The sequence below is a fragment of the Erythrolamprus reginae genome, chromosome 2, assembly GCF_031021105.1.
Source record: "Erythrolamprus reginae isolate rEryReg1 chromosome 2, rEryReg1.hap1, whole genome shotgun sequence".
NCBI lineage: Eukaryota > Metazoa > Chordata > Lepidosauria > Squamata > Dipsadidae > Erythrolamprus > Erythrolamprus reginae.
Window position 1 is genome coordinate 10205551 of NC_091951.1, and position 25369 is coordinate 10230919.

The window sequence follows — 25369 nt, forward strand, 5'->3', positions numbered from 1 at the left end:
CTTGCTTTTCCTACCGCCCGACCACACTGCTCACCCATTTTGAGAGTCATCGGCAAATAGGCAAACCTTCCCTACCAAACCTTCCCCTATGTCACTCACAAAGATATTAAAAAGAATAGGACCCTGAATAGACCCTTGTGGCACACCGCTTGTAACCTGTCTCTGCTCAGACTACTCGCCATTAACAATAACTCTCTGATGTCTGCGCTTCAGCCAGCTTGAAATCCACTGAACTATCCAAGGATTAAGTCCAATCTTCACTAATTTATCTATCAACTCTTTATGTGGAACCGTATCAAAGGCTTTGCTGAAGTCCAGATAGGCTTTATTAATTATGAAAACCTTCCTTGTGCTTTGCATATATCCCTCGTTCATAAATTGATAACATAAATTAAAAATAAATAAAATAAAAATGCTACTAGAGGAAGCAAATATAGCCAAAGAAGAATACAAGAAGTTTTTAAAGGAGGCTGAATGAAGGAGGAAGGAAAGGAGAGGTTTCCTGCTGGGAAAGGAATTTGCGATGGTGTGTGTGTGAATGTTTTATTTATTTTATTGATTGATTGATTGATTGATTGATTGATTTTGTCCAATACACAATGAGGGTTATAGTGGGTATACACATAGTAAAATACATAATAAAGGTTATAGATGATATACTCATAGTAAAATATATCTAAGAAAGAAGAGAATTTATAGGAATAGAACATATCAATGAAAGAATAGAAGAAGAGATATAGGAATAGAAGAAAGGTATAGGAGATATATGAGAGCAATAGGACAGGGGACGGAAGGCACTCTAGTGCACTTGTACTTGTCCCTTACTGACATCTTAGGAGGAGACATACAGACAAAACATGATTTCTCTCTCCCACTCCCCCACCCGCTTCAGTGTCTTCCCACCAGGTCCCAAATCTTTCCAGAAACTCACCACCTCGGCCCACCAGCACCAAGGACCCCAGCGCTGCCCACAGGAGCAAGAGGGGTGGTGGTTCCATCAGCACCTGCCATCAAAGGGACCAGTTCACACTCCCCTGCATTCAATAAAAGTTTTTTCCCCATTCAAAGACTAGGAATAAAAGAAAGAAAACAACACTGCTTTTATAACACCTCTCCCAGGGTTGTTTCCCTCCTCCCTCCAATTCTCCGGGCTGCCATTGGTGCCCAGAAAGACTTCTCCCCTCCCTACCTTCCTGCAAGCAAATAGGACAAACTGTAGCTGTGCAAACCAGCAAGTGTAGAAGGGAGGAGATCTTAAGGCTCTAATTGGCCCTTGGAAAGAAGCCATGGGAGTCCTCCAAATGTGGACGTGGGTGAGGGAGGGGGATTTCCTTCCCATCCCTTTTGTACAGGATTCTCTGTATTTTGAATGGGGCACAGCCTCTTCCTAGAGACACTCTGTCCTACAAGAACCCACTCAGCCAAGGATCCCCTAATAAAAGCATTTATAACAACAACAACAATAACAACAACAACAACAGAGTTGGAAGGGACCTTGGAGGTCTTCTAGTCCAACCCCCTGCTTACACAGGAAACTCTACTTCAGACAGGTGGTTATCCAACATCTTCTTAAAAACTTCCAGCATTGGAACATTCACAACTTCTGGAGGCAAGCTGTTCCACTGATTAATTGTTTTAATTGTCAGGAAATTTCTCCTTTAGTTCTAAGTTACTTCTCTCCTTGTTTAGTTTCCATCCATTGCTTCTTGTTCTACCCCCAGGTACTTTGGAGAATAGGCTGACTCCTTGTGGCAACCCCTGAAATATTGGAACACTGCTATCATGTCTCCCCTGGTCCTTCTTTTCATTAAACTAGCCATGCCCAGTTCCTGCAACAGTTATTCATATGTTTTAGCCTCTAGTTCCCTAATGATCTTTGTTGCCCTTCTCTGCACTTGTTTTAGAGTCTCAACATCCTTTTTGCATCCTGGCGACCAAAACTGAATGCAGTATTCCAAGTATTCCAGGAAATGGAATTTCTTTCCATTTGTCCACACAAGAACCCGGCGAGGTAGGCTGAGCTGAGAAATGAGCTTCTAGGGCTGAGGGTGAACTTCAGCCTCCCAAGGGCCATGGAGCACTGACAGGCATCACCTGGGCCTGGAATCTAGACCAAATCGGGCTTGCCCCCAGCTTGAAGGATCCAATCCAGCCTGAGGAGAAGAAACGCCCCAGGCAGAGTCGGTTCTCTTTCCATATGACTCTAAAAATTCTTAGCACCTGAACGACCTCATTCCCTCAGAAGGAAATGGGAAGGGAGGGACTCCCCCCTTTTCCTTTGCTACCAGTATTTGTATTTATTTTTTAAATTTCTTTTTGTCAAGCATGTGTAAGATTACAGATATAATTCTAAACATGAAATGGATACAAATAAACAGGGATATTAGGATAGGGGCGGTAGGCGCGGTGGTGTACTTATGCACGCCCAGGGCCGCCGATAGGGCAGTATTACCGGTACTGGCGTCAGGGGCCCGGCCAAATTGAGAAATTAGGGGGGGGGGCGGCAATTGAACGTGTGCTGGTATGCTAAGGAAGGTAATTGGATTCAGTTGCAAAATTGTTACAATTGGGACCAGGCAAGAGCACAGATCAGCAAAAATGCCTAATTTTCTCTATTCTGCCTGAAGAGCTTCATAGCTGTTAAAGATGGAGTTTGGATCAGAGCTAATTTGGTATACATTTTGATTATGGTGTTAGATTTTTTTTGAAATTGTTCCCTTCTAAGTGTGAGGAAAAGATGTGTTGCTTTGGAGTTGACATGTTTTTTGGAGCCGTCTCACCATTTTAGATTTGAGAAGCAAACACCATCCTGGATTCGAGAAGCAAGCATTGTGAGAAGTGGGAAGATTTGAATATGCAAAGGAGAAGCTGGGTACTAAGGACTTTTCAAAAAACAAACAACTACATCATATTTTGAAACTTGTGCTGAGAAGATCTGAAGTGGGAGTTGGTCATTTTACATTTTACCTTCTAAATTATATTAAATGCATACACAGTAATATCTCACCATATGCTTAATAGATATGATAACATCCTAGGAAAAGAAGAAGAAAGATGAAAAGAGAAAGAAAAGGTGTTGTTTTTAGAGCCATGGACATGCTATTTGTTAAGAGACTATACATTACACATTTAAAAGCTTAAATATATTAAGTTATGGAACTCAATAGCAGGTACATTTGCTTCATAATATGGATTTGATGATACATGAGAGTATGTTCTTTTTTATAAAGCAATTTTAAAATTTTACAAACTTTGGAAAATGCTATAAGGAGATAGGTGGAGAGGTTAATGAGAAGAAGAGGGAAAGGTTTTTTTGCTCTTCCCTCCTCTTTCTCTTCTTTTTTCTTGCACTGTGCTTTTTACACCTATGGTGGAGTTTACGTATAGTTTTAAACATTATTGCGTATAATTTATCTTCTGGTTATCTGTTATTTATTGGTATTATTGTGAAAATAAATATTTTTCTAGTGTGATGCAGGAGTATTTTGTCTTTATTCTTTGTGCCATCTTATTGCTGCTTTTAATATTGTTGATGGCAAAATTAATAATATTTTATTAATTTGGTGTATTTGCACTGTTCTGGTAATTTATTTATATGTATGTAATATGTTGATTTCACTTGAATATATTTTCTGTGTTATTAACATATTATTAATCTGTCAAACAAGTGTACCTTGTTGTAGTGGCAGGGTTTAATTTTTTTTTGAAAGGTAAATTTAATACATAATTGGTATGTCGCAAAATAAAGTAGTTTTAAAATGGCGGGGGGGCAGACACTTAGGCGGTATGGGGCCCCAAAATTCTTGATGGCGGCCCTGTGCACGCCCCTTACAGACCCTTTACGAATGGGGAGGGGTCCACGGTAGAAAGTCTAAGGCTGAAGTTGTGAAGTCCCTTTGATGCTAATGAAAGATTTATCGATATATTTCTAAATTATTACCTTGAAAGTTAAGATGCCACAGGAAACAAGAACGAGAACTACAAGAAACAAAACAAAAAATATTAGAAAATGACAGACGCGTAGATTGCCCCCCCTCCCCGTTGAATACCAATATGTGAATTTTGGCAATGGTTTCGCGCTTTTACCAAACAGCTGCACAATTTATTGCAGTTCAACCAATACAACCTGACAACTCTCTCCAATTAAAAAAATATTGATCGATCAATCCATTCATTCATTTAGACCAAAGGATATTTTAGGAAGGTGGGGGGAGATCTCATCCAGCCAGCGACTTGTCCTTAACTTGTTCTCGGCGCAAAGGCGCGTGTTGTTGGAGGGCAATGCTGCTGCACCAGGCGCCCCTCCCGCTCTTCGGGACAGCGTTGGGGTCCTTTGTTCTTGGGGCTTTTCACGGAGACTTTGTGACGGTGGGGGGGAGGGGAAAGAGAGGTTTCACACCTCAGCCCTTCTATCCTTCAAGCGTCCTTTTTCTCCTTTCTGGGCAATGGGCCAGGAGGTCCTTACATTTCATCTGGCACCTCCTTGGTCAGCAAACATTCCCCTCCTTTGGATAAGTTTGCTCTCTGGGGAGCCTTCAGTTCTGCAACTCTGCTGTTACCTTCCATGCAAATAGAGTCTACCTGACTCAAAATTCTATGACATCTGGCAGAAGGTATATACTTGGTGGGATACAAAGTAAAAGAGATAAGCTTGATGTTATATTACTTTGAAAATTTGAACTTAATAGTAAAAGCGTATTAGATTGTGATTATCTATAATATAAATGTAATTTCTTTTTCTCTTATGTTCTTTATTTTAGTTTGATTTAATCTACAAATTAAGAATTTCTATATATATCCTTATAAGCTTTTAGATGTGTTTTTATGTAGTGTCTTATAATAGATATTTTTATATATCTGACAGGCATCACCTGGGCCTGGAATCTAGACCAAATCGGGCTTGTCCCCAGCTTGAAGAATCAAATCCCGGCAGGAGGAGAAGAAACGCCCCAGGCAGAGTCTGTTTTCTTTCCATTTGACTCTAACAATTCTTAGCACCTGAACGACCTCATTCCCTCAGAAGGAAATGGGAAGGGAGGGACTCCCCCTTTTCCTTTGCTACCAGTAGTTTTATTTATTTTTTAAATTTATTTTTGTTAAGCATGTGTAAGATTACAGATATAATTATAAACATGAAATGGACACAAATAAACAGGGATATAGGATAGGGGCGGGGCGGTAGGCGCGATGGTGTACTTATGCACGCCCCTTACAGACCTCTTAGGAATGGGGAGGGGTCCACGGTAGAAAGTCTAAGGTTGAAGTTGTGAGGTCCCTTTGGTGCTAATGAAAGATTTATTAATATACAGTATTTCTAAATTATTACCTTGAAAGTTAAGATGCCAAAGGAAACAAGAACGAGAACTACAGGAAACAAAACGAAAAATACTAGAAAAAGACAGACGCGTAGATTGCCCCCCCCCCCGCCCCGTTGAATACCAATGTGTGAATTTCGGCAATGGTTTCGCGCTCTTTACCAAACAGCTGCACAATTTATTGCAGCTCAACCAATATGACCTGACAACTCTCTCCAATAAAAAAAAAAAAGATCGATCGATCCATTCATTCATTTAGACCAAAGGATATTTTAGGAAGGTGGGGGGAGATCTCATACAGTCACTCCCGTCGGGCGCGGAGCTCCCTCCTACTAGCCTCCCTTCTCATCTCCCGACTCTGCGCCTCCTTTCGGTGCTTCCTCCACAGATGAGCCGGCTCTTGCCTCCTTCCGCCGCCAAAGCGGCTCTGCAAGCGTTTGTGTCCCTGGAGCCTCGCCGCCCTCCGTTTCCCTCCTGAAAGCTAACAAGCCCAGCTGTCTCCCCGGAGAATGCGCACTCTATAGATCAGTGTTTCCCAACCTTGCTCACTTGAAGATATGTGGACTTCAACTTCCAGAATTCCCCAGCCAGCGGTTCATTTGTTGACCGTTGCAAGTTACAATGGGACAAAAAAGGGACTTATGAGTGACCCTTTGCACACATATGACCGTTGCAGCATACCCATGGTCACGTGATTTCCATTAGGATTCTTGGCCACTAATTCACATTTATGACGGTTTGCCGTGTCCCTGGGTCACAGGATCCCCTTTTGCGACCTTCAGACCAGCAAAGTCAAGGAGGAAGCCAGATTCACTTAACGACCGTGTTATTGATCTTAATCAATAACTGCAGAAATATTCAATGAATGAGCTGAGGAAAATCATAAAATGCGGCAAAACTCATTTAGCTAAGAACATAAGAAGAGCCAAGCTGAATCGGGCCAAAGCCCATTGGGTCCAGCATTTTGTGTCACGCAGTGGCCCACCAATTGTACATGGGGATCTTGAGCAGAAAGAGAAGGCAAAACCCTCCCTTTCCCTTGACCCCCAACAAATGGTACTCAAGGGGACCCTACAAACATACGCTTAGCTGTTGCGGGAAAGGTTAAAGATAAACAGTTGCGGCTTCTCACCGATTTTTCGCTTTTTATTGCCATGAAAAACAAACTTTTATTACTTCCCTAGCGAACCCAGGTGGTGAACTTCAAAGGAGCTCGGAGGGGGCGGGGCGAGGGTGTGTGCAGATCCAGCTGCAAGTGCTCATTTTGCCCCTCTTTGCTCCTGAGCTCGGCGGTGGCGGCGGCTGCGGAGGTGAGAAGCATAAAAGGAAAAAAATTAAAAAGCGCGGCTCTTTTACGAGTCTCCCGGGGCCTTTGGTGGAAGAAAGCGGGGTCCGGTTGAGGGCAGCGTCTCATAATACCCCTTCGTTTCCTCTCCCCTCTGTATCTGTCTCTTTCTCTCTCCCCCCTCTCTGTGTCTCTTCTCCCCCTCTCTTCCCCCCTCTCTCTTTGTCTTTCTCCCCCCCTCTCTTTCTCTGTCTCTTTCTCTCTCCCCCTCTCTCTGTGTCTCTTCTCCTCCTCTCTTTCCCCCCTCTCTCTTTCTCTCTGTCTTTCTCTCTCCCCCTCTCTCTGTGTCTCTTATTCCCCTCTCTTTCCCTCTCTCTCTCTTTCTCTCTCCCCCTCTCTCTGTGTCTCTTCTCCCCCTCTTTCCCCCCCTCTCTCTTTCTCTCTCTCTCTCTGTGTATCTTTCTCTCTCCCCCTCTCTCTGTGTCTTTTTCTCCCTCTCTTTCCCTCTCTCTCTTTCTCTGTCTTTCTCTCCCCCCTCTCTCTGTATTTGTCTCTCTGTCTCTGTCTCTCTCACTCTCTCTCTCGCACCCTCTCCTCCCTCCCCCCATCTCTCCTTCCTCCAGGAGATTGCAAGGGAGTAGCGCAGTTTTCTCTCTTCTTCCACAGACCCGGAGAATTTTGGCAGAGTTGGACCTTTTCTGAGGATCCGGACGGGACTCGAACTGGGCCGGCGCCTAAGCGACTTGTCCTTAACGAAAGGCAGGTGCAAAGGCGCGCGTTGTAGGAGGGCGATGCCGCTGCACCAGGCGCCCCTCTTTGTCTTGGGGGCGGCGCTGGGGTCCTTTGTTCTTGGGGCTTTTCACCGTGAGTTTGCGACGGGGGGGGGGAGGGAGAAACAGTGAAAAGAGAGGTTTCACACCTCAGCCCTTCTGTCCTTCAAGCGTCCTTCTTTCTCATTTCTGGGCAATGGGCCAGGAGGTCCTTACATTTCATCTGGCACCTCCTTGGTCAGCAAACATTCCTCTCCTTTGGATAAGTTTCCTCTTTGGGGAGCGGTCAGTTCTGCAACTCTGTTGTTACCTTCCATGCAAATAGAGCCTACCTGACTCTTACTGGGGTGGGCAGCAGGGGTGGGCTGCTGCCCCGAGGGGGGGGGACACGCAGTGGGGTAGAAAAAATGAATCAAGACTCAGAATTTTATGATATCTGGCAGAAAGTATATACTTGGTGGGATAAAAAGAAAAAGAGATAATCTTGTTGTTATATTACTTTGAAAATTTGAACTTAATAGTGAAAGCGTATTAGATTGTGATTATCTATAATATAAATGTAATTTTTTTCTCTTATCTTCTTTATTTTAGTTTGATTTAATCTACAAATTAAGAATGTCTATATATATCCTTATAAACTTTTAGATGTGTTTTTATGTAGTGCCTTATAGTAGATATTTTTATATATTTTGTAGACGTGTTAAACAACAATAAGATCTTTCTTCTTTTTAGATAATGAAGACTTCTATTTTGAGCGGAGCAACTGTAGCTCCACTAAATGTTATATGTTGTGTTTGTTATGTTTGTTTGAGAAAATTAATAAAAAATATTTTTTTAAAAAAGAAAAAATGAAACCCCACTCCCAAAGCACTCAATTTGCACTGAAAGGTGTTGAAAGAAAATGCATAAGCCACACCCACAGTGTGGTAGTAAATATTTTCGAAGCCCTTTATTTATGGGCTATTGTGGTTAGCTCTGGCCCAGCTCCTGCCCCAAGGACTGTGGATGTGGGGGAGACATCCACATGCTGCATGTCTGTTTTGCCCCCCCCCCATGGAATCTGCTGATGAAGGCTCCTCTGACCAAGAAGACATGAGTGACAGGGAGGAAGAGAGTGTGGCAGACAGCTCAGAAGGAGATCAATTATCTCTCTCCTCCTTGGATTCAGAACAAGAATTAATGATACAGCCACGCATGCAGAGAGCGATGCATAGGCAACAACAGCTGAGAGATTATTATCAAAGAAAATGAGGCCACCTGTGGTTGGGTGGGGCTGTGGTCATTAGTGAGGCTACTAGAAATAGCAGCCTGTGGGTTTGGCCATTGTGGAGGATTATCTGATTGTTGTGTTTCGTGACTGCTTTCCTGACTTGGACCTTTTGTGTGCTGATTTTTCCCCACTTTGAAACTAAACCAGGGCAAAGTGTGTTTCACTTTGTGAAAAAAGAAGGACTGAATTGCCTCACAACTGCAAGCTAAGTATCACAAATTACCAGTTTGTTTGGAGACCAGTGCTCTTTGCTATCCCAAAAGAGGGCTTGGTTTAAGTAAATTTTCATTATAAAGAACATTGTTTTGAATTTTCAAACGTGTGTGTGTCTGAAATTGTATCTGTGCATTTTTGGGAGGATTCTACCAGAGAGCTCGACAGAACATGGGCAGAAATGTGTATGGGAGGGGGGTTGCCATGGAGATCAGGCCCTCAAACGTCAGGCTGGGAACCCCAAGGGTCCAAAAGGGCAGAAGGAGCATATTAGATAGACAAGAGCCTATAAGATCTTAGAGGGGATGGAGCTGCAGGGCAGACCCTCCAATTCTACTCTTTTCTCTCCCACTTTCTAGGCTCTCCCTCGCACCCCTGTGCTACTTCTACCTGCATCTGCCAAAGTCCAGCTGGGGACTGTCTCAGTTCTCCCTTAGGAGCTACCTGGATAATCAGCCCATTGCTCGCTTTGACAGCCTCACCAGGAAGATGGAGCCTTTGGTGCGTTGGATGGAGGAAGCAGAGAAGGAGGCCTTTCTTTCCCCTGAGTGGGTCTTCAGGGCTGACCAGAAATTTCCAAAACGGAACCAGCAGGTTAAAGGTGAGCAGAGGCAGTGTCATCCTTGAACCCCCCATTGATTGCAGGAGATTTTCTTGCCTGAAAAGGAAAAACACCCCACCACACACATACACCATCCTCCCCAATTTTCTCCTTCACCTAGAAATTCTACATTGCCTGAGATCAGCCAAAAAGGGTTAATTGAAGTAAAAATGTTTCTCCTTTTGTGATAAGGGGCAGGAAAAGGAATCGGGTTTCTCTCCCCAGACTCTTTATTTATTTATTTTTTTGTTTGTTTTTTGTTTGTTTATCTATCAATCTATCAATCTATCACCTATCTATCTATCTATCTATCTATCTATCTATCTATCTATCTATCTATCTATCTATCTATCTATCTAGTCCAATACACAATGAGGGTTTTAGTGGGTATATATCTATGTATACATAGTAAAATACAAGATACGAACCCCTTGTCTTACGAACAACCCGAGATACGAACCCGGGGTTCAGAAAAATTTTGCCTCTTCTGTTGTTGTGGTTGAAGCTGAAGTAGTCACCAACAGGCAGGACGTTGCAGCATATGATCTTGTGGGCAATACTTAGATCTTGTTTAAGGCGTCTTAGTTCTATACTTTCTAGGCCCAGGATTGAAAGTCTAGTCTCGTAGGGTATTCTGTTTTGAGTGGAGGAGTGAAGGGCTCTTCTGGTGAAGTATCTTTGGACATTTTCAAGGGTGTTAATGTCTGAGATGTGATATGGGTTCCAAACAGATGAGCTGTATTCGAGGATGGGTCTGGCAAAAGTTTTGTAAGCTCTGGTAAGTAGTGTGAGATTGCCAGAGCAGAAGCTACGTAGGATTAGATTTACAACTCTTGAAGCCTTCTTGGCTATATTGTTGCAGTGGGCTTTGGCACTTAAATCTTTTGATATTAGTATACCAAGGTCTTTAACCGAGTGGGGATTATCTGTGATAATTTTATTATTCAGTTCGTATTTGGAGTTCAGATTCTTCTTCCCAATGTGTAGGACAGAGCATTTGCTAGTTGAGATGCTGATGCTGTCTAGGAGAGGAACCCTGTATCCTCTCCATTCACACCAACCCCTTCTGCATCTCCTTCAGGGCTTCACACCTGGCAAGAGGTTTTGGGCTGTGAGATCATGGAAGATGGGAGCAAAGGAGGGTTTTTCTGCTATGGCTACGATGGGAGGGACTTCATCAGCTTCGACAAGGAGACCCACACTTGGGTGGCAGCTCAGCACCAGGCCCAGAAGTTCAAGGAGGAGTGGGGGGACAGACAGAAGGGGCTCTTTGGAGAAGAGCTTGCAACCTTCTTTTATTTCTTTTATTTCTTTTATTTTAATTTTTCCCAGCACGGAAGTAGAATGGGACATTTAGACGCAGACCCTTGCTGCGCCTCCTTCGTCCCTAGCCACCCACTTCAGTCCATCACCTCAGTCTTCGGAGAGGGGCGGCATACAACTCCAATTAAATTAAATTAAATTAAATTAAATTAAAGCCGGCTTCCCTCTTCCCGTGACCTTCCACCACTGTTGTGCGCCGCATATTCCCACTTTTTCCGCTCAACTTTTGTTCACCTGCCCTTCCCCGGAACTTCCGTAAGCCACCACCCTGCAAAAGAGCATCAGTCACGCTTCTCTTCTCCCGCTCCTTGGGCTGGCAAAGAGCTGTGGCTCCCTGCCCTGCAATCCGCCTGGCAAGGTCCTACATGTGCATGATTGACAGGGTGCACGCGGCAGTCCCCCTCAGCTTTCCCACCTTCTCCAACCATGGGCGGGGGGTGGAACAATGGGAGGAAAAGGAGATGGAAGCAAGAACTAAGACGCCTTAAACAAGATCTAAGTATTGCACACAAGATCACATGCTGCAACGTCCTGCCTGTCGGCGACTACTTCAGCTTCAACCACAACAACACAAGAGCACACAACAGATTTAAACTGAATATTAACCGCTCCAAACTTGACTGTAAAAAATATGACTTCAGTAACCAAGTTGTCGAAGCATGGAACTCATTACCAGACTCCATAGTGTCATCCCCAAACCCCCAACACTTTACCCTTAGATTATCTACGGTTGACCTAACCAGATTCCTAAGAGGTCAGTAAAGGGCGAGTATAAGTGCACTAGAGTGCCTTCCATCCCCTGTCCTATTGTTCTCCTCTATCTCCTATACCTTTCTTCTATTCCTGTATCTCTTCTTCTATTCTTTCATTGATATGTTCTATTCCTATATCTTCTTTTCTATTCTTTCATAGATATATTTTACTATGAGTATCTCCTCTATAACCTTCATCATATATTTTACTACGTGTATATAGATATATACTTACTAAAACCCTCATTGTGTATTGGACAAAATAAATAAATAAAAGAAAAAAGAAAAAGAAAATGGCAGCTGCATTGGCAGCGGTGACGGCTTTAGCGGTGGTGGCGGCTCGCGGCAGGGTGCGGCGCCCACAGCCTGCTTCCCCACACTGCTCCTACTTGCAATTATTTCATCCCTATGTGAGTCTCAGGCGTGTCGTATTGGGCAGCTGTGGAGCTGGGTGGGGGGACAGCAGAGGGGAGTACAGATGGAAGGAGAGGTTACTTCCTCCTCGGGGACCCACCGCCCTCTTAGCCAGACTCCGTGTGTGCTGGAGGTAGAGGAGGAAGACCAGCACTAGTTTGCCCGGGGTGCAATGAGGAGGAAAAAGAAGAGGGACAGGCTGACCGCAGGGCAAAAGGCGAAGAGAGCAGAGGGCAGTGCTGCTTTTGTAGGATGGATTGGAGGGCTGGATGGAATGGAATGGAATGGAATTGGAATGGAATGGAATAGAATAGAATAGAATAGAATACTGTAGAATAGAATAGAATACTGTAGAATAGAATAGAATACTGTAGAATAGAATTCTATATAGATATTTGACGTTTTTATTTTTATAAGAGGCCCCCCGAGGCATCACAATGTTATCTATATTGTATATGGCCTCCTGAAGGGTCATCTTCTTAAAGAGCTCAAATCTCTATATACACCATCAAAACAGACAGAACCAAGGCCCCTGCACTCAACTGACATATATGTATAATATTTACTGTGTTGGAGTGTCATTTTGTATCATTTTGGTTGGTGGTGTGCCCCAGGATTTTGTAAATGTAAAAAATGTGCTGCGGCTCAAAAAAGGTTGAAAATCACTGGCCTAGAGAAACTACGGGGTGGGTCTCATCAGAGGTGGGTCTGCCTTTTTTTTTAGGCCAGCCAAAGGATGCTTGGGGGGGGGGGGGGTGTTGTCCTTCCTTAGCTTCATTCATTCATTCATTCATTCATTCATTCATTTATATTTTATTGATTTTTTCCAATATACAATGAGGGTTTTAGTGGGTATACATATAGTAAAATACATAATGAAGGTTATAGGGGAGATACTCATTTTTATTTATTTATTTATTATTTAGATTTGTATGCCGCCCCTCTCCGCAGACTCGGGGCGGCTCACAGCAAGATACAACAATTCATAACAAATCCAAATATAATTTAAAATATTTAAAAAGAACCCCATTTTACTAACAAACACACACACAAACATACCATGCATAAATTGTACATGCATAAATTGTACTTCCCCGGGGGAGGTGTTTCAGTTCCCCCATGCCTGACTAAACTATATCTAAGAAAGAATAAAAGAGATGATATAGGAATAAAGCATATCAAGGAAAGAATAGAAGAAGAGATATAGGAATAGAAGAAAGGTATAAGAGATAGAGGAGAGCATTAGGGACAGAAGGCACTCTAGTGCACTTGTACTCGCCCCTTACTGACCTCTTAGGAATATGGATAGGTCAACCGTGGATAATCCAAGGGTAAAGTGTTGGGGGTTTGGGGATGACACTAAGGAGTTCCACGCTTCGACAACTCAGTTACTGAAGTCATATTTTTTACAGTCAACTTTGGAGCAGTTAATATTACGTTTAAATCTGTTGTGTGCTCTTGTGTTGTTGTGGTTGAAGCTGAAGTAGTCGCCGACAGGCAGGACATTGCGGCATATGATCTTGTGGGCAATACTTAAGAGAGATACCTTCTCAAACAGAGCAGAAAGAGGGCAGCTGGGTGACACTATAATGCTGGAGCCTTGGAGGGGATGGAGCGGCAGTGCAGACTCCCTCATTCTCCCTCTTCCCTCTTCAGGCTCCCTCTTACACTCCCTATGTTATACCTACCTGCTTCTGTACGAGCCCAGCCAGGGGCTGCCTCAGTTCTCCATTAGCGGCTATTTGGATGACCAGCCCATCGCTCGCTTTGACAGCCTCATCAGGAAGATGGAGCCTCTGGTGCCCAGGATGGCTGAGAATGAGAGATTTCTGACCCCTGAATGGATCTTCAGAGCTGCCCTGGAGAAGTTATCAAAAGGAGACTACCGGGCTGAAGGTGAGCAGAGCCAGTGACATCTTGGGCCAACAGTGCCTGCAAGCAACATAATAGTGAGATTTTCTGGAGCCCTGGTGTCATAGTGGTTAGAGTGCAGTACTGCCTGCCTGCAATTTGGCAGTTTGAGTCACAGGCTCGAGATTGACTCAGCCTTCCATCCTTCTGAGATGGGTAAAATGAGGAGTCAGATTGTTGGGGCAAGAGGCTGACTTTGTAAACCGCTTAGAGAGGGCTGTAAAGCACTGTGAAGCAGTATATAAGCCTAAGTGCTTGCTTGCTTCTTTCCTGAAAAGGAAAGACACCCCACTTCCAACCTTCTGACCCCCAAATTCTTCATGGCCTGACCCCAATTGAAAAGGGTTAACTGAAGGAGAAGATATTTCATCTTGTGTGATAAAGAGGCAAAGGAGAAATTGGGTTTCTCTCCCTAGGTGGGAAGGGGAGTAGACTCTACTCCAATGCTGTTTAGGAGAGGAACCCTGGATCCTCTTCATTCACACCAACCCCTTCTCTATCTCCTTCAGAGCTTCACACCTGGCAGGCAGTTTTGGGCTGTGAGATCATGGAAGATGGGAGCAAAGGAGGGTTTTTCTGCTATGGCTACGATGGGAGGGACTTCATCAGCTTCAACAAGGAGACCTTCACCTGGGTGGCAGCTCAGCCCCAGGCCCAGAAGGTCAAAGACGAATGGGAGGATGATCCAAAGTGGTCTCAGGGAAACAAAGCCTTCCTGGAGGAGACCTGCATTGAGTGGCTGCAGAGATACCTCTCCTACAAAAACAAGACTCAGCAGAGAATTGGTGAGTGGCAAAAAGTGTCTCCAGGGAGCATGTTTCTATAAGCTCTCCTCCTTATATTATCCTAAACCATTTTTTAAACTATTGACAGAAAAGAGTTAGAAATATCCCACATCTCCTACCAAAACAAAGTAATCTTTTATTATTATTATTATTATTATTATTATTATTATTATTATTATTATTATTATGCCAGTACAACACAGCAAACGAGATCACTATGCTGGATTTTGCATTTCATTACCAGTCGGGCACTTCTCAAGCACCTAGGACTGCGTGATGTAGCAGCGAATTATGCCAGTAAAGCGGCCTTTTGCAATTGGCAGATGAAGATTTTGTCAATTCCGATGGTTTTCAAATGTCCACTGAGATCCTTTGGCACTGCACCCAGCGTGCCAAGTACCACTGGGACCACTTTCATGGGATTATGCCAGAGTCGTTGCAGCTCGATTTTTAGATCTTCGTATTTCATTAATTTCTCTAGCTGCTTCTCCTCAATTCTGCTGTCTCCTGGGATTGCGATGTCGATGATCCATACTTTCTTTTTCTCCACGATCACAATGTCTGGTGTGTTATGTTTCAGAATTCAGTCAGTCTGAAGTCAGAAGTCCCACAGTAGTTTTGCTTGCTCATTTTTGACCACTTTTTCGGGCTTATGATCCCACCAGTTCTTTGCCACTGGTAAATGTTAGTTCCGGCACAAGTTCCAGTGGATCATCTGTGCCACAGCATCATGTCTATGCTTGTAGTCAGTCTGTGCGATCTTTTTGCAGCAGCTGAGTATGTGATTGATTGTTTCATCTGTTTCTTTACAGAGTTTGCACTTTGGATCATCTGTTGATTTTTCTATTATTATTATTGTTGTTGTTGTTGTTGTTGTTATTATTATTATTATTATTATTATTATTATTATTATTATTAATTAGATTTGTATGCCACCCCTCTCCGAAGACTCGGAGCGGCTCACAACAACAATGCCTGCAGAGAGCTCTTGGGTGCTGGGGAATGGCAAAAATGCTCCTGTTTTTGTGAAAAATGGGGTCTGGAGAGCCTGCAGATAGCTCCTGGGGACTAGAGGAAGGAAAAATGCCTCATTTTTTCTGGAAGAATGGGAGACAAATGGTCTGTTTTTCACAAAAATTGGGGTATTTTTGCATCCCCCAGCATGCAGAAGTTTAAGTTTAAGTTTAAACAGATTTGTATGCCGCCCCTCTCCGCAGACTCGGGGCGGCTCACAACAATAACAACACAATGTAAAACAAATCTAATCTAATGTTTAAGTTAATTTAAAAAACACCACAAATTAAACTACCTGCAGGCTCTCCAGACCCTTTCCCCACCCCACCTTTGCAGGAATAAAGGGTGAAAAACAGCCCATTTTTCACAAAAATTGGGCTGTTTTTGCCTTCTAGTTACCCCATCTAACATGATTGGAATTCTGGGAGTTGAAGTCCACTAGTCTTAAGGCTGTCAAGTTTGAAGACCCCTGGATTAGGGGTTAGGGATGCAAGGGTATTCAAACTTGGCAAGTTTAAGACTTGTGGACTTCAATTCTCATTCCTGAGCTAGCATGATACCATCACCATCTTTCGATACCATCAACCATAGTATCCTTCTGCACCGTCTGGAAGGGTTGGAAGTGGGAGGCACTGTTCTTCAGTGGTTCTCCTCCTACCTCTCTGGTCGGTCGCAGTCAGTGTTAGTGGGGGGTCAGAGGTCGACTCTGAGGTCTCTCCCTTGTGGGGTGCCTCAGGGATCAGTCCTCTCCCCCCTGCTATTCAATATCTACATGAAACCGCTGGGTGAGATCATCCAAGCACATGGGGTGAGGTATCATCAGTACGCTGATGATACCCAGCTTTACATCTCCAGTTGTGGCCCTATTTGGACCGGGACTCACTGGTCACAGTCACTCACACTCTCATCACCTCGAGGTTCGACTACTGTAATGCTCTCTACATGGGGCTACCTTTGAAAAGTGTTCGGAAACTTCAGATTGTGCAGAATGCAGCTGCGAGAGCAATCATGGGCTTCCCAAGGTATGCCCATGTTACACCAACACTCCGCAGTCTGCATTGGTTGCCGATCAGTTTCCGGTCACAATTCAAAGTGTTGGTTATGACCTATAAAGCCCTTCATGGCATCGGACCAGAATATCTCTGAGACCGCCTTCTGCTGCATGAATCCCAGCGACCGATTAGGTCCCACAGAGTCGGCCTTCTCTGGGTCCCGTCAACTAAACAATGTCAGTTGGCGGGCCCCAGGGGAAGAGCCTTTTCTGTGGCGGCCTCGACTCTCTGGAACCAGCTCCCCCCAGAGATTAGAACTGCCCCTATCCTCCATGCCTTTCGTAAACTCCTCAAAACCCACCTTTGTCGTCAGGCATGGGGGAATTGAGATATCTCCCCCGGGCCTATATAATTTATGTATGGTATGTTTGTATGTATGTCTGCTTAAAAATGGGGTTTTTTAACTATTTTAAATTTTAAATTGTATATTATTAGATTTGTTATGAATTGTTTTATTGTGTTGTGAGCCGCCCCGAGTCCACGGAAAGGGGCGGCATATAAATCTAATAAATAAAATAAATAAATGACTGGAGGAAGAATTCTGGGAGTTGAAGTCCACAAGTCGTAAAGCTGTCAAGTTTGAAGTTTGTAAAAAGTATTCTTCTACACTGGTATTTTATTAAATAATGTATTACTACACCACTTGGTTCAGAATACTTTTTTTCCTTGTTTTCTTCCTCTAAAATCTAAGTACGTCTCATAATCCGGTGCGTTTTATATTCTGAAAAATACGGTACCTGAGCAAGAAGTTAGTCCTGAAGGTCTCTGTTCTGGCCAGCCTGGTTAATTAGCAGTAATTAAACCCCAATGAAGACTCGGAAGCAAAGTCACTATATATATTTGTCTATTTACAAAGAAATGGGCTAAAAACAGCAATAAAATCAGAGGAATGTAAGTTCAACTGCCAAAAGTCCAATTTATATTGTTTTGTTTTATTTATTAGATTTGTATGCCGCCCCTGTCCACAGAAAGAGTTATGTTATCAGCACATAAATTCATAGCATAATGTGACAGGTCAAGACCACCAAACATTCTGACTTCAGCCTGACGTTGTGTTGTTGCCATTTCTGCAGCGCCCCCATTGGGGGAGGTGACCCACAAGGTGGTGAATGACAGCCTGGGGACCCTCATCTGCCAGGCCTTTGGCTTCTACCCCAAAGGGATTCTGGCCACCTGGACCAGAGATGGAGAAGTCTGCAAGGAGGAGGCCCTCCAAAGGAACGTGGCTCCCAACTCAGATGGGACTTATTATGTCCAACTCAGCATAGAGATCGACCCCAAGGAGAGGCACCATTTTCAGTGTCACCTGGAGCACGAAGGTTTGCAGAGGCCCCTGGTCTTGGCTCTCAGGGGGGAAACAGGTGAGAGACTTGAGAGGTAGTGACATGCAGAGGTAGATTTTTCACCAGTGTTTCAAATGCTACCATATGAGGGGAAGCAGTTTTCTCTGCACCTGCTCGTGTTTTCAGGCAGAGAGTGGGAAACGCAGTCCTCCATCTAGTGAGAGAAATGATTTTCTCTTTCACATTTGAGGGGAGGGGTTTATTCAGGTGGGGGCACTTCCTGGAGGCCAAGGCTGGTTGGGAAATGCTTCCATTTTTCCTGTGTTTCCACTTCAGGGAAGTCAGCATGTGACTAATCATGTGTTTCTCCTTCTTTAGCTACAATATGGCATATTCTTTTGGGAATTGCGGCCACCGTGATCTTGGGACTTGGAATTCTCTTCCTGATTTGTAAGTGAAACATGCCCATGACACACGCCCCATCTTAAGAGCCAGTGTGTATGGCAGAGCTTTCCTGAGTGAGTTTCAGTCATGACTCGCGCAAGGTCCTTTCCCACAAACACCATTTGGAACAGGAGTCAGAAAGGGAGAAGCAGCTGTGGAGCCATGTTTCCTTTTTTAAAAAAATAACATTTTATTTTTTCTCCTCAGTTCCCATATATACATCAAAACATATACCTTAAGAATTACAGTGTTCCCTCGGGTTTCGTGGGAGATGTGTTCCGAGACCGTGCACGAAATTCGAATTTCCGTGAAGTAGAGATGCGGAAGTAAATACACCATTTTTGGCTATGGACAGTATCACAAACCTTCCCACTTTAAAACCCTAAATTACCATTTCCCATTCTCTTAACAACCATTTACTCACCATTATTACTGGTACTCACCATTGAATAAGACAGTGATCCTGATATTTATAAACATAATTATTTATTAACAATAATTATTATTTTTGTTATTTATTTGCAAAAAATATTAGTTTGGCGATGATGTATGACATCATCGTGCAGGAAAAACCGTGGTATAGAAAAAATCCGCAATGTATTTTTTAATTAATATCTTTTGAAAAACCGTGGTATAGGCTATTCGCGAAGTTTGAACCCGCGAAAATCAAGGGAACACTGTCTATCAATAGCATACACCTTTCCCAATCCATCAAAATTCAATAGCCTATTTTTACACCTAGTCTTGCTATTATTAATCAGTCTGTTTCTTTCTTTTCCCCACACTCCCCTCCCTCTATCTCCTTCTCCCCTATCTACCTTCTAACTTCTCTCCCCCTTCCCACTTCTATCTCCTCATTCCTTCTACTTCCTCTTTCTCCTTCCAAACCCTTCCCTGAGTGATTTTAATTCTAATACATATAACATTTAACAGACTGATAACATTTTCCCATGTTTTTTAAATTGTCAGCATCGCTTTTAAACTTATTTTTTAACATTATATCTTTACTGTTAGCTCTTTAATTTAGGTATATGTTATTAATCTAATGCTATTTCCTTAATCTAATTCTATCATCTGGGTTACTTCAATTTCTTTTATTTGTTTGTTTGTTTGTTTATCAGATATCTATGCTGCCCTTCTCTTGGGACTTTTCCATTTTCTTTTTGTTTAATCTCTATCTATATTCCTTTTCCTATTCCTTCAAATCTCACAATAATCCATCTTCCTCTTATCTGGGAGGAAGCCTTTTGTCTCCATGGCAGAATGGCAAAAATCAAGGCTCATATGTCCAAGAAAAGTCCCTTAAATCATCTGGAAATCACTAGAAAAACCATAATCCTGGCCCTGAAGAAGATTCATGTGCCAACTCTATTTCCTCTTGTACTATTTCTTTTAACCACTTCTTGATTAAATTCCAATAGTATTTAACTTTAGGGCAGGTCCACCATTGGTGATAATACGTACCTATCTCCTTTTTACACTTCCAATAATTTGGTTGAAGATTCGGATACATTTTGGCGAGTCTGTTGGGTGGCAAATGCCATCTATGGAACATTTTTTAAAAGTCAGGACTCCGGTAGTTTAATCAGAACTGGTTTATTCATAACGAGGCAAAATACAAGCACTGGAACAGCAGTATTCCGAATGAGGGCAACGGCTAATCCGTTGCCCTATTTATACTCTCTTAAAACGGCGGGTTTTCTTTAACTGACAACGATTTAACCTTCGCGGCTATTTTCTAAATAGCCGCGTCTTAACCAATCACAGAATTTCTGTGAATATTTTTAAACGAACACAACACCCCTCCCTCTTTAGACGAGACCATGATTACGTGTTAATCCACGTCACATAGTCCTGTAAGCGGATTGGCGGCTTTACAGATCTCTGGGACCTGCACAGTTCATTTTGCTGGGAGCTGCTTGCCTGGTCGGCCGGCTCTGTTGCTCCGCTAAGGCTAGTTTCTGATGGGCCTGGTTGCGACGATGCATTTTGATCTCCGCCGGCCGCCAGGGGCAACAGGCAGCCATCGCTGGAGTCTCGAAGTGGTTCTGGTAAGTCCTCTATTGGTTTTTCTATAGTAGGCAAAATGTCTGAGTTAGTTTTAATTCTTTTGCGTAGTTGATCGATGTGCCGATGCCAACTACGCCCATCTGTTAATATTATGATATATGTTTTTAAACCGGTTTTTTCTAATACTATTCCTTCTTTCCATTTATCATTTGAATCATAGTCTTTAGCGTAAATTAAATCCCCAATGTTAAACTGTCTCTCGCTTTGTAATTTAACTTCTTTTTGGTCACTTTGGTAATTTGGGTGAATTCTGTCTAATTTAGAGCGGAGATTTCTGCCCATTAAAAGTTCTGCCGGGCTTTTGTTCGTGGACGCTGATGGCGTTATGTGCTGAATGGTTAGGAATTCATCGATTTGTTGTTGCCAATCTCCTAATGGTGCTTTGTTTAATGCTTCCTTTGTGGTTCTAACCATTCGTTCTGCTTGCCCATTCGCTTGGGGAAAATGAGGTGGAGTGAGCACATGTTTTATGCCCTGGTCTGCAAGAAATAGTTCCATTTGACGGGCTGTTAACTGGGGCCCATTGTCAGAGACCACAATGTCTGGAATGCCATGTGTGGCAAACATTTTCCTTAGTGCCTTTATGGTTGCACTAGTAGTTGTAGATGCCATGAGTTCAATTTCCAGCCATTTGGAGTATGCATCTACAACTAGTAAAAAGGATTGGCCCCTGATTGGTCCCGCAAAGTCAATGTGTATTCTGGACCAGGGCCCTCTTGGTGTTGGCCACTCTGATGGTGTGGCTTTTGGTGGGTTGGGTCTTGTTCTCTGGCAGGGTGCACAACCACCAACCCATGATTCTATGTCCTTGTCCAACCCAGGCCACCATAAATGACTTCTGGCAATAGTTTTCATTTTGACTATTCCTGGGTGACCTATATGCAATAACTGCAATGCTTGCTTCTGTACGGATTTTGGAATAACAACCCTGTCTCCCCATAATATACTCTCTTAAAACGGCGGGTTTTCTTTAACTGACAACGATTTAACCTTCGCGGCTATTTTCTAAATAGCCGCGTCTTAACCAATCACAGAATTTCTGTGAATATTTTTAAACGAACACAACAATTTTCATCTGGTTTTCTTTAAATGCTGTGGACTTTGTTATCTGCCAATTGTATATCCATGCATTTTCCCATTTGTCCACATCCATTGAGTGCCCAAAGTTCCTGCACCAACTAATCATGGTATCTTTTACCATATTACTTTCTATTTTGGACCTTATCATGTACTTATATAATTTCCGGATCATTTTTTCTTGATTTTTCATAATTATCAAAAGTTGATTCCCCTTTCTGAAAAAGGTAAGTCTTTTTGTCAGCTGCAAATCTTGCTTGAATCTGAGTGTATGTCCACCAGTCTATCTCCCTACCCTCATCCTTTAAAGCTTGCCTGGTTTTTAACTCTAAATGGGAATCTAAAAGATCTTTATATCTTAATACTTTGGTGCTTTTTTAAAAGTTTGGATGTCTCACTACATCCATTGGTGAGATCCAATCTAATTATGTGGTTTTTAAAATACTTATGGACTTTATATTTCTCATAACATGCGAAAGCATGCTATCCCAACATTAATTCGTGGCCTTCTAAACTTAAAACTCTGCTGTTTTCAAGTGTAAGCCAATCTCATATCCATATCATAGCTGCCGCTTGATAATACAATTTCCATTTCGGTAATCCAAATCCACCGCTTTCTTTTAAGTCTTCTAATACTTTTAATTTAATTCTTGGTTTTTTACCTCGCCATATAAATTTTTTAGTAATCTTAGCGAGTTTCATTAAAAAAATCTTACCTGGTTTGACTGGAATTATCTGAAATAGAAAGAGTATCTTCAGTAGAATGTTCATTTTTACTGTTAATATTCTGCCTAGGAGGGAAAGTTGAAGATTGTTCCAAATTTCCAAGTTTTTTAAATTTTAGCTAGAATTTTAGTATAGTTGATGTCTTTTAAGGAGGAGGCTTTAAGATGTTATCCAGATCCCCAAATATTTTATTTTCTTTGCCACCTTCATTTTAGTTAGGGTTTCTAAATTCTTTATCTGTTCCATTGTCATGCTTTTTGTTATCGTATGTGTTTTAGATTTGTTAATTTTGAACCCTGCTACATTACCACATTCGTGTATTACTTCCATTAGTTTAGGGATCATGGTCAGAGCTTCTTCTGTGATACAAACACATCATCAGCAAAGGCTTGGACTTTATAAATTTCCTTTCTAGCCTTTAGACCTTTAATTTCACTATTCTCTCTTATTTTAATTAGCATCATCTCAAGTATTAATATAAATAGAAGAGGGGAGAGGGGGCAATCCTATCTAACTCTTTTCAGTATTTTGAATGTTTCTGTTTTTTTACACATTAATTATAATTTTTGCAGTTTGTTTAGCATATATGCAATCTATCAAATTACTGAATTTGGCCCCAAAATTCATCCTTGCTAATTGTGCTTTTAAAAATCTCCAATTAACGAAAGCTTTTTTAGCATCTAGAAATATTAATGACATTTGTTTTTCAGGGTGTTGTTCGTAACACTCTAATGTATTTATAATCGTCCTAATATTATTTTTCACCTGTCTACTTGGAAGAAACCCATTTTGGTCATTGTGAATTATAACATTTAATATTTTTAAAAGTCTGGTTGAGAGTAAGGAAATAAATATTTTATCATCGACATTAAGGAGGGATATTAGTCTATAATTTTCTTTCTTATTTTTGCCATTCCTGTTTTTGGAATTAGAGTAATTAGGGCTTCAGACCAGGATATTTGAATTTTTACTTCTGAGATTATTTTATTAAAAATCTCAAGCATGTTCACCGTGATGGAATTACAGTCTAATTTAAAGAATAACTTCATTGTCACTTTAAATGTACACTACATTAAATGTACCACCGCCCTGAGTCCATTGAAAAGGACAGCATAGAAGTTAGATAGATAGATAGATAGATAGATAGATAGATAGATAGATAGATAGATAGATAAAATAAAATAAATCGGCATAAATTAAAATGAAATTTATTTAATGCAGCTCTCAGTCACCATGCATACATTACATAAACATGAGAAAACAAACAAATACAAATATATGCATATACCTACATATACTATATGACAGAGATTTGATATATTTGAGTTGGTATATTTCTGACTATGTATGTGTGTGTGTATATATAACCAGTTATTACTATGTGAGCTTTTCAGAGGTCTTCAGCATGAGTCCTTTTCTATCCCAGCCAGGAGCAGCTGCTGTCACAGAAATAAACTGAGTTTTCTTCTTGCCTTCTCTCAGGCCACTGGCGAAGTTGCAGATCTTTCCATCTGAAGGGGACAACTTGCCCTGATTCTCTAGAGACAGTTCCTTCTCCCTCAATTTATAACACAGAAGATGAGACTCATTCACAGATAATGCTCCAACCTGGGTGAGCGTGACTATTGTTGAAGTCCATTGAAGAGACTAAATGCCAAACTTGGAACATTACCTGGAAGACAAGACCGTCTGGCTTGTTGGGACATGGAAATGTCTTTCCAAAATAGCCATGGTCCATGGAGAGAGATGGTGGGCTGCCTGGAGTTCCTTTGGGGTTCAGCTCCTCCAGTTTGGGGACCACTGATCAGCTGTTCTGCAGGGAAGATCCAGCCCAGATCTCTCAAGCCCACCAGCTCTGAGGAAAAATGTGGGGCATGGAAGAAGCCCGAAGAAAGAGTTGGGGGCACCCTGAGAAAAAGAGGGATGAGGAGAGGGAGGGAGAGAGATTGGGGGGCTGGAGAAATATGGTTGTGGGGATATATCCCAAGAGATAAGCCTCCTTGATGAGGATGAACTGGAGGGATAACAGGAAAGGAACTCTTAAAGGAGAAGTGAGGGTCCCTCCCTTAGATTCCTGCCCCCCTTCGGTGGATGATAATTGCAAGCCTTTCTCCAGTTTGGATGCCTGGCCAAATGCCTGCTGGAGTTGCTTTGGGAGGGCAAGAGGGAGCCCAGGAAAAGAGAGGACAGGCCCTCCCCATACAAACCAGGGTGCTGACTTCCTCCATTTTCTCCCTCTACAGCACAATACATCCTATGGTGGATGGAGGCTCCAGAGGACTCCAGAAGGCCCTGTTCCAATGTTGTGCAGTGGAGAAAGAGAGCAACGGATGCTGAAAATATGCAAACACGGGCTGGGCAGTCGGAATTGTTTCTCCATGACATCCTCAAATCAAGAGCAAGGGAGGCAGTCATGATGGACAGCCCGGGGTCCCTCTTTCACCGTGGTGGGTTGCAACCGATGCACTCTGGAAACACCATTTGGGTAGCATACTGTAGATTGTGAATTTGCACGCTATGGCTCTGGTGCCATCTTTTTTAAAAAATCACTTTATTTTGCTTCCTGCACATGCACAGAAGCAAAATCGCATGGTGGGAACACACACATGTGAACTGTCATGATGTGTGTGCAGCGCAGTGATAGGCAGCTAAGAGGAACCCATCCCTGCTCTTCCCGTATGTAGGAATCTCAGGAAGTGCAGCATTACTATTTCCAGCATGGACAAGAGTATATTATTGTTAGCATGGGGTGTTTACATTTAGGATGGTGAAGTATAGGAATAATATTCATGAACTTGGAGAGCTAGTGGCAACAAGGTCAGTCAATGAATAAGCATAGCAACTCAGTCAGGAGCTAACTACTAACTGGCAACTTCAAATCTCAACCAATAGAAACATAGAAACATAGAAGACTGGCGGCAAAAAAAGACCACATGATCCATCCACCACAATATCCTACTTGTCAATGAATACTTCAGCTTCAACTGCAACAGCACACATACACAAAATAGATTCAAACTCAATGCAAACTGCTCAAAACTTGACTGCAGAAAATATGACTTCA

The 25369-nt window shown here is 42.5% G+C and overlaps 2 protein-coding genes across 2 annotated transcripts in view; one reads left to right on the plus strand and one right to left on the minus strand.

Moving 5' to 3' along the window:
- The window catches only part of LOC139159129 (major histocompatibility complex class I-related gene protein-like), a 137885-nt gene that overhangs the window by 27563 nt on the left and 84953 nt on the right, over positions 1-25369 (minus strand). The gene's annotated exons all lie outside the window — the stretch shown is intronic.
- Positions 9271-18488, plus strand: LOC139159685 (major histocompatibility complex class I-related gene protein-like). Its single transcript, XM_070737011.1, has 5 exons — positions 9271-9454; positions 13600-13839; positions 14364-14639; positions 17779-18066; positions 18367-18488. Exons 1-5 carry the CDS (start codon positions 9343-9345, stop codon positions 18444-18446), a joined length of 996 nt encoding a protein of 331 aa, XP_070593112.1. The 5' UTR covers positions 9271-9342; the 3' UTR covers positions 18447-18488.

Coding starts and splice junctions, on each gene's coding strand:
- LOC139159685 (XM_070737011.1), top strand. CDS start 9,343: ATGGAGCCTTTGGTGCGTTGGATGGAGGAAGCAGAGAAGGAGGCCTTT. Junction 14,640..17,778: donor CAAGACTCAGCAGAGAATTG/GTGAGTGGCAAA, acceptor CCATTTCTGCAG/CGCCCCCATTGGGGGAGGTG. Junction 18,067..18,366: donor GGCTCTCAGGGGGGAAACAG/GTGAGAGACTTG, acceptor CTCCTTCTTTAG/CTACAATATGGCATATTCTT.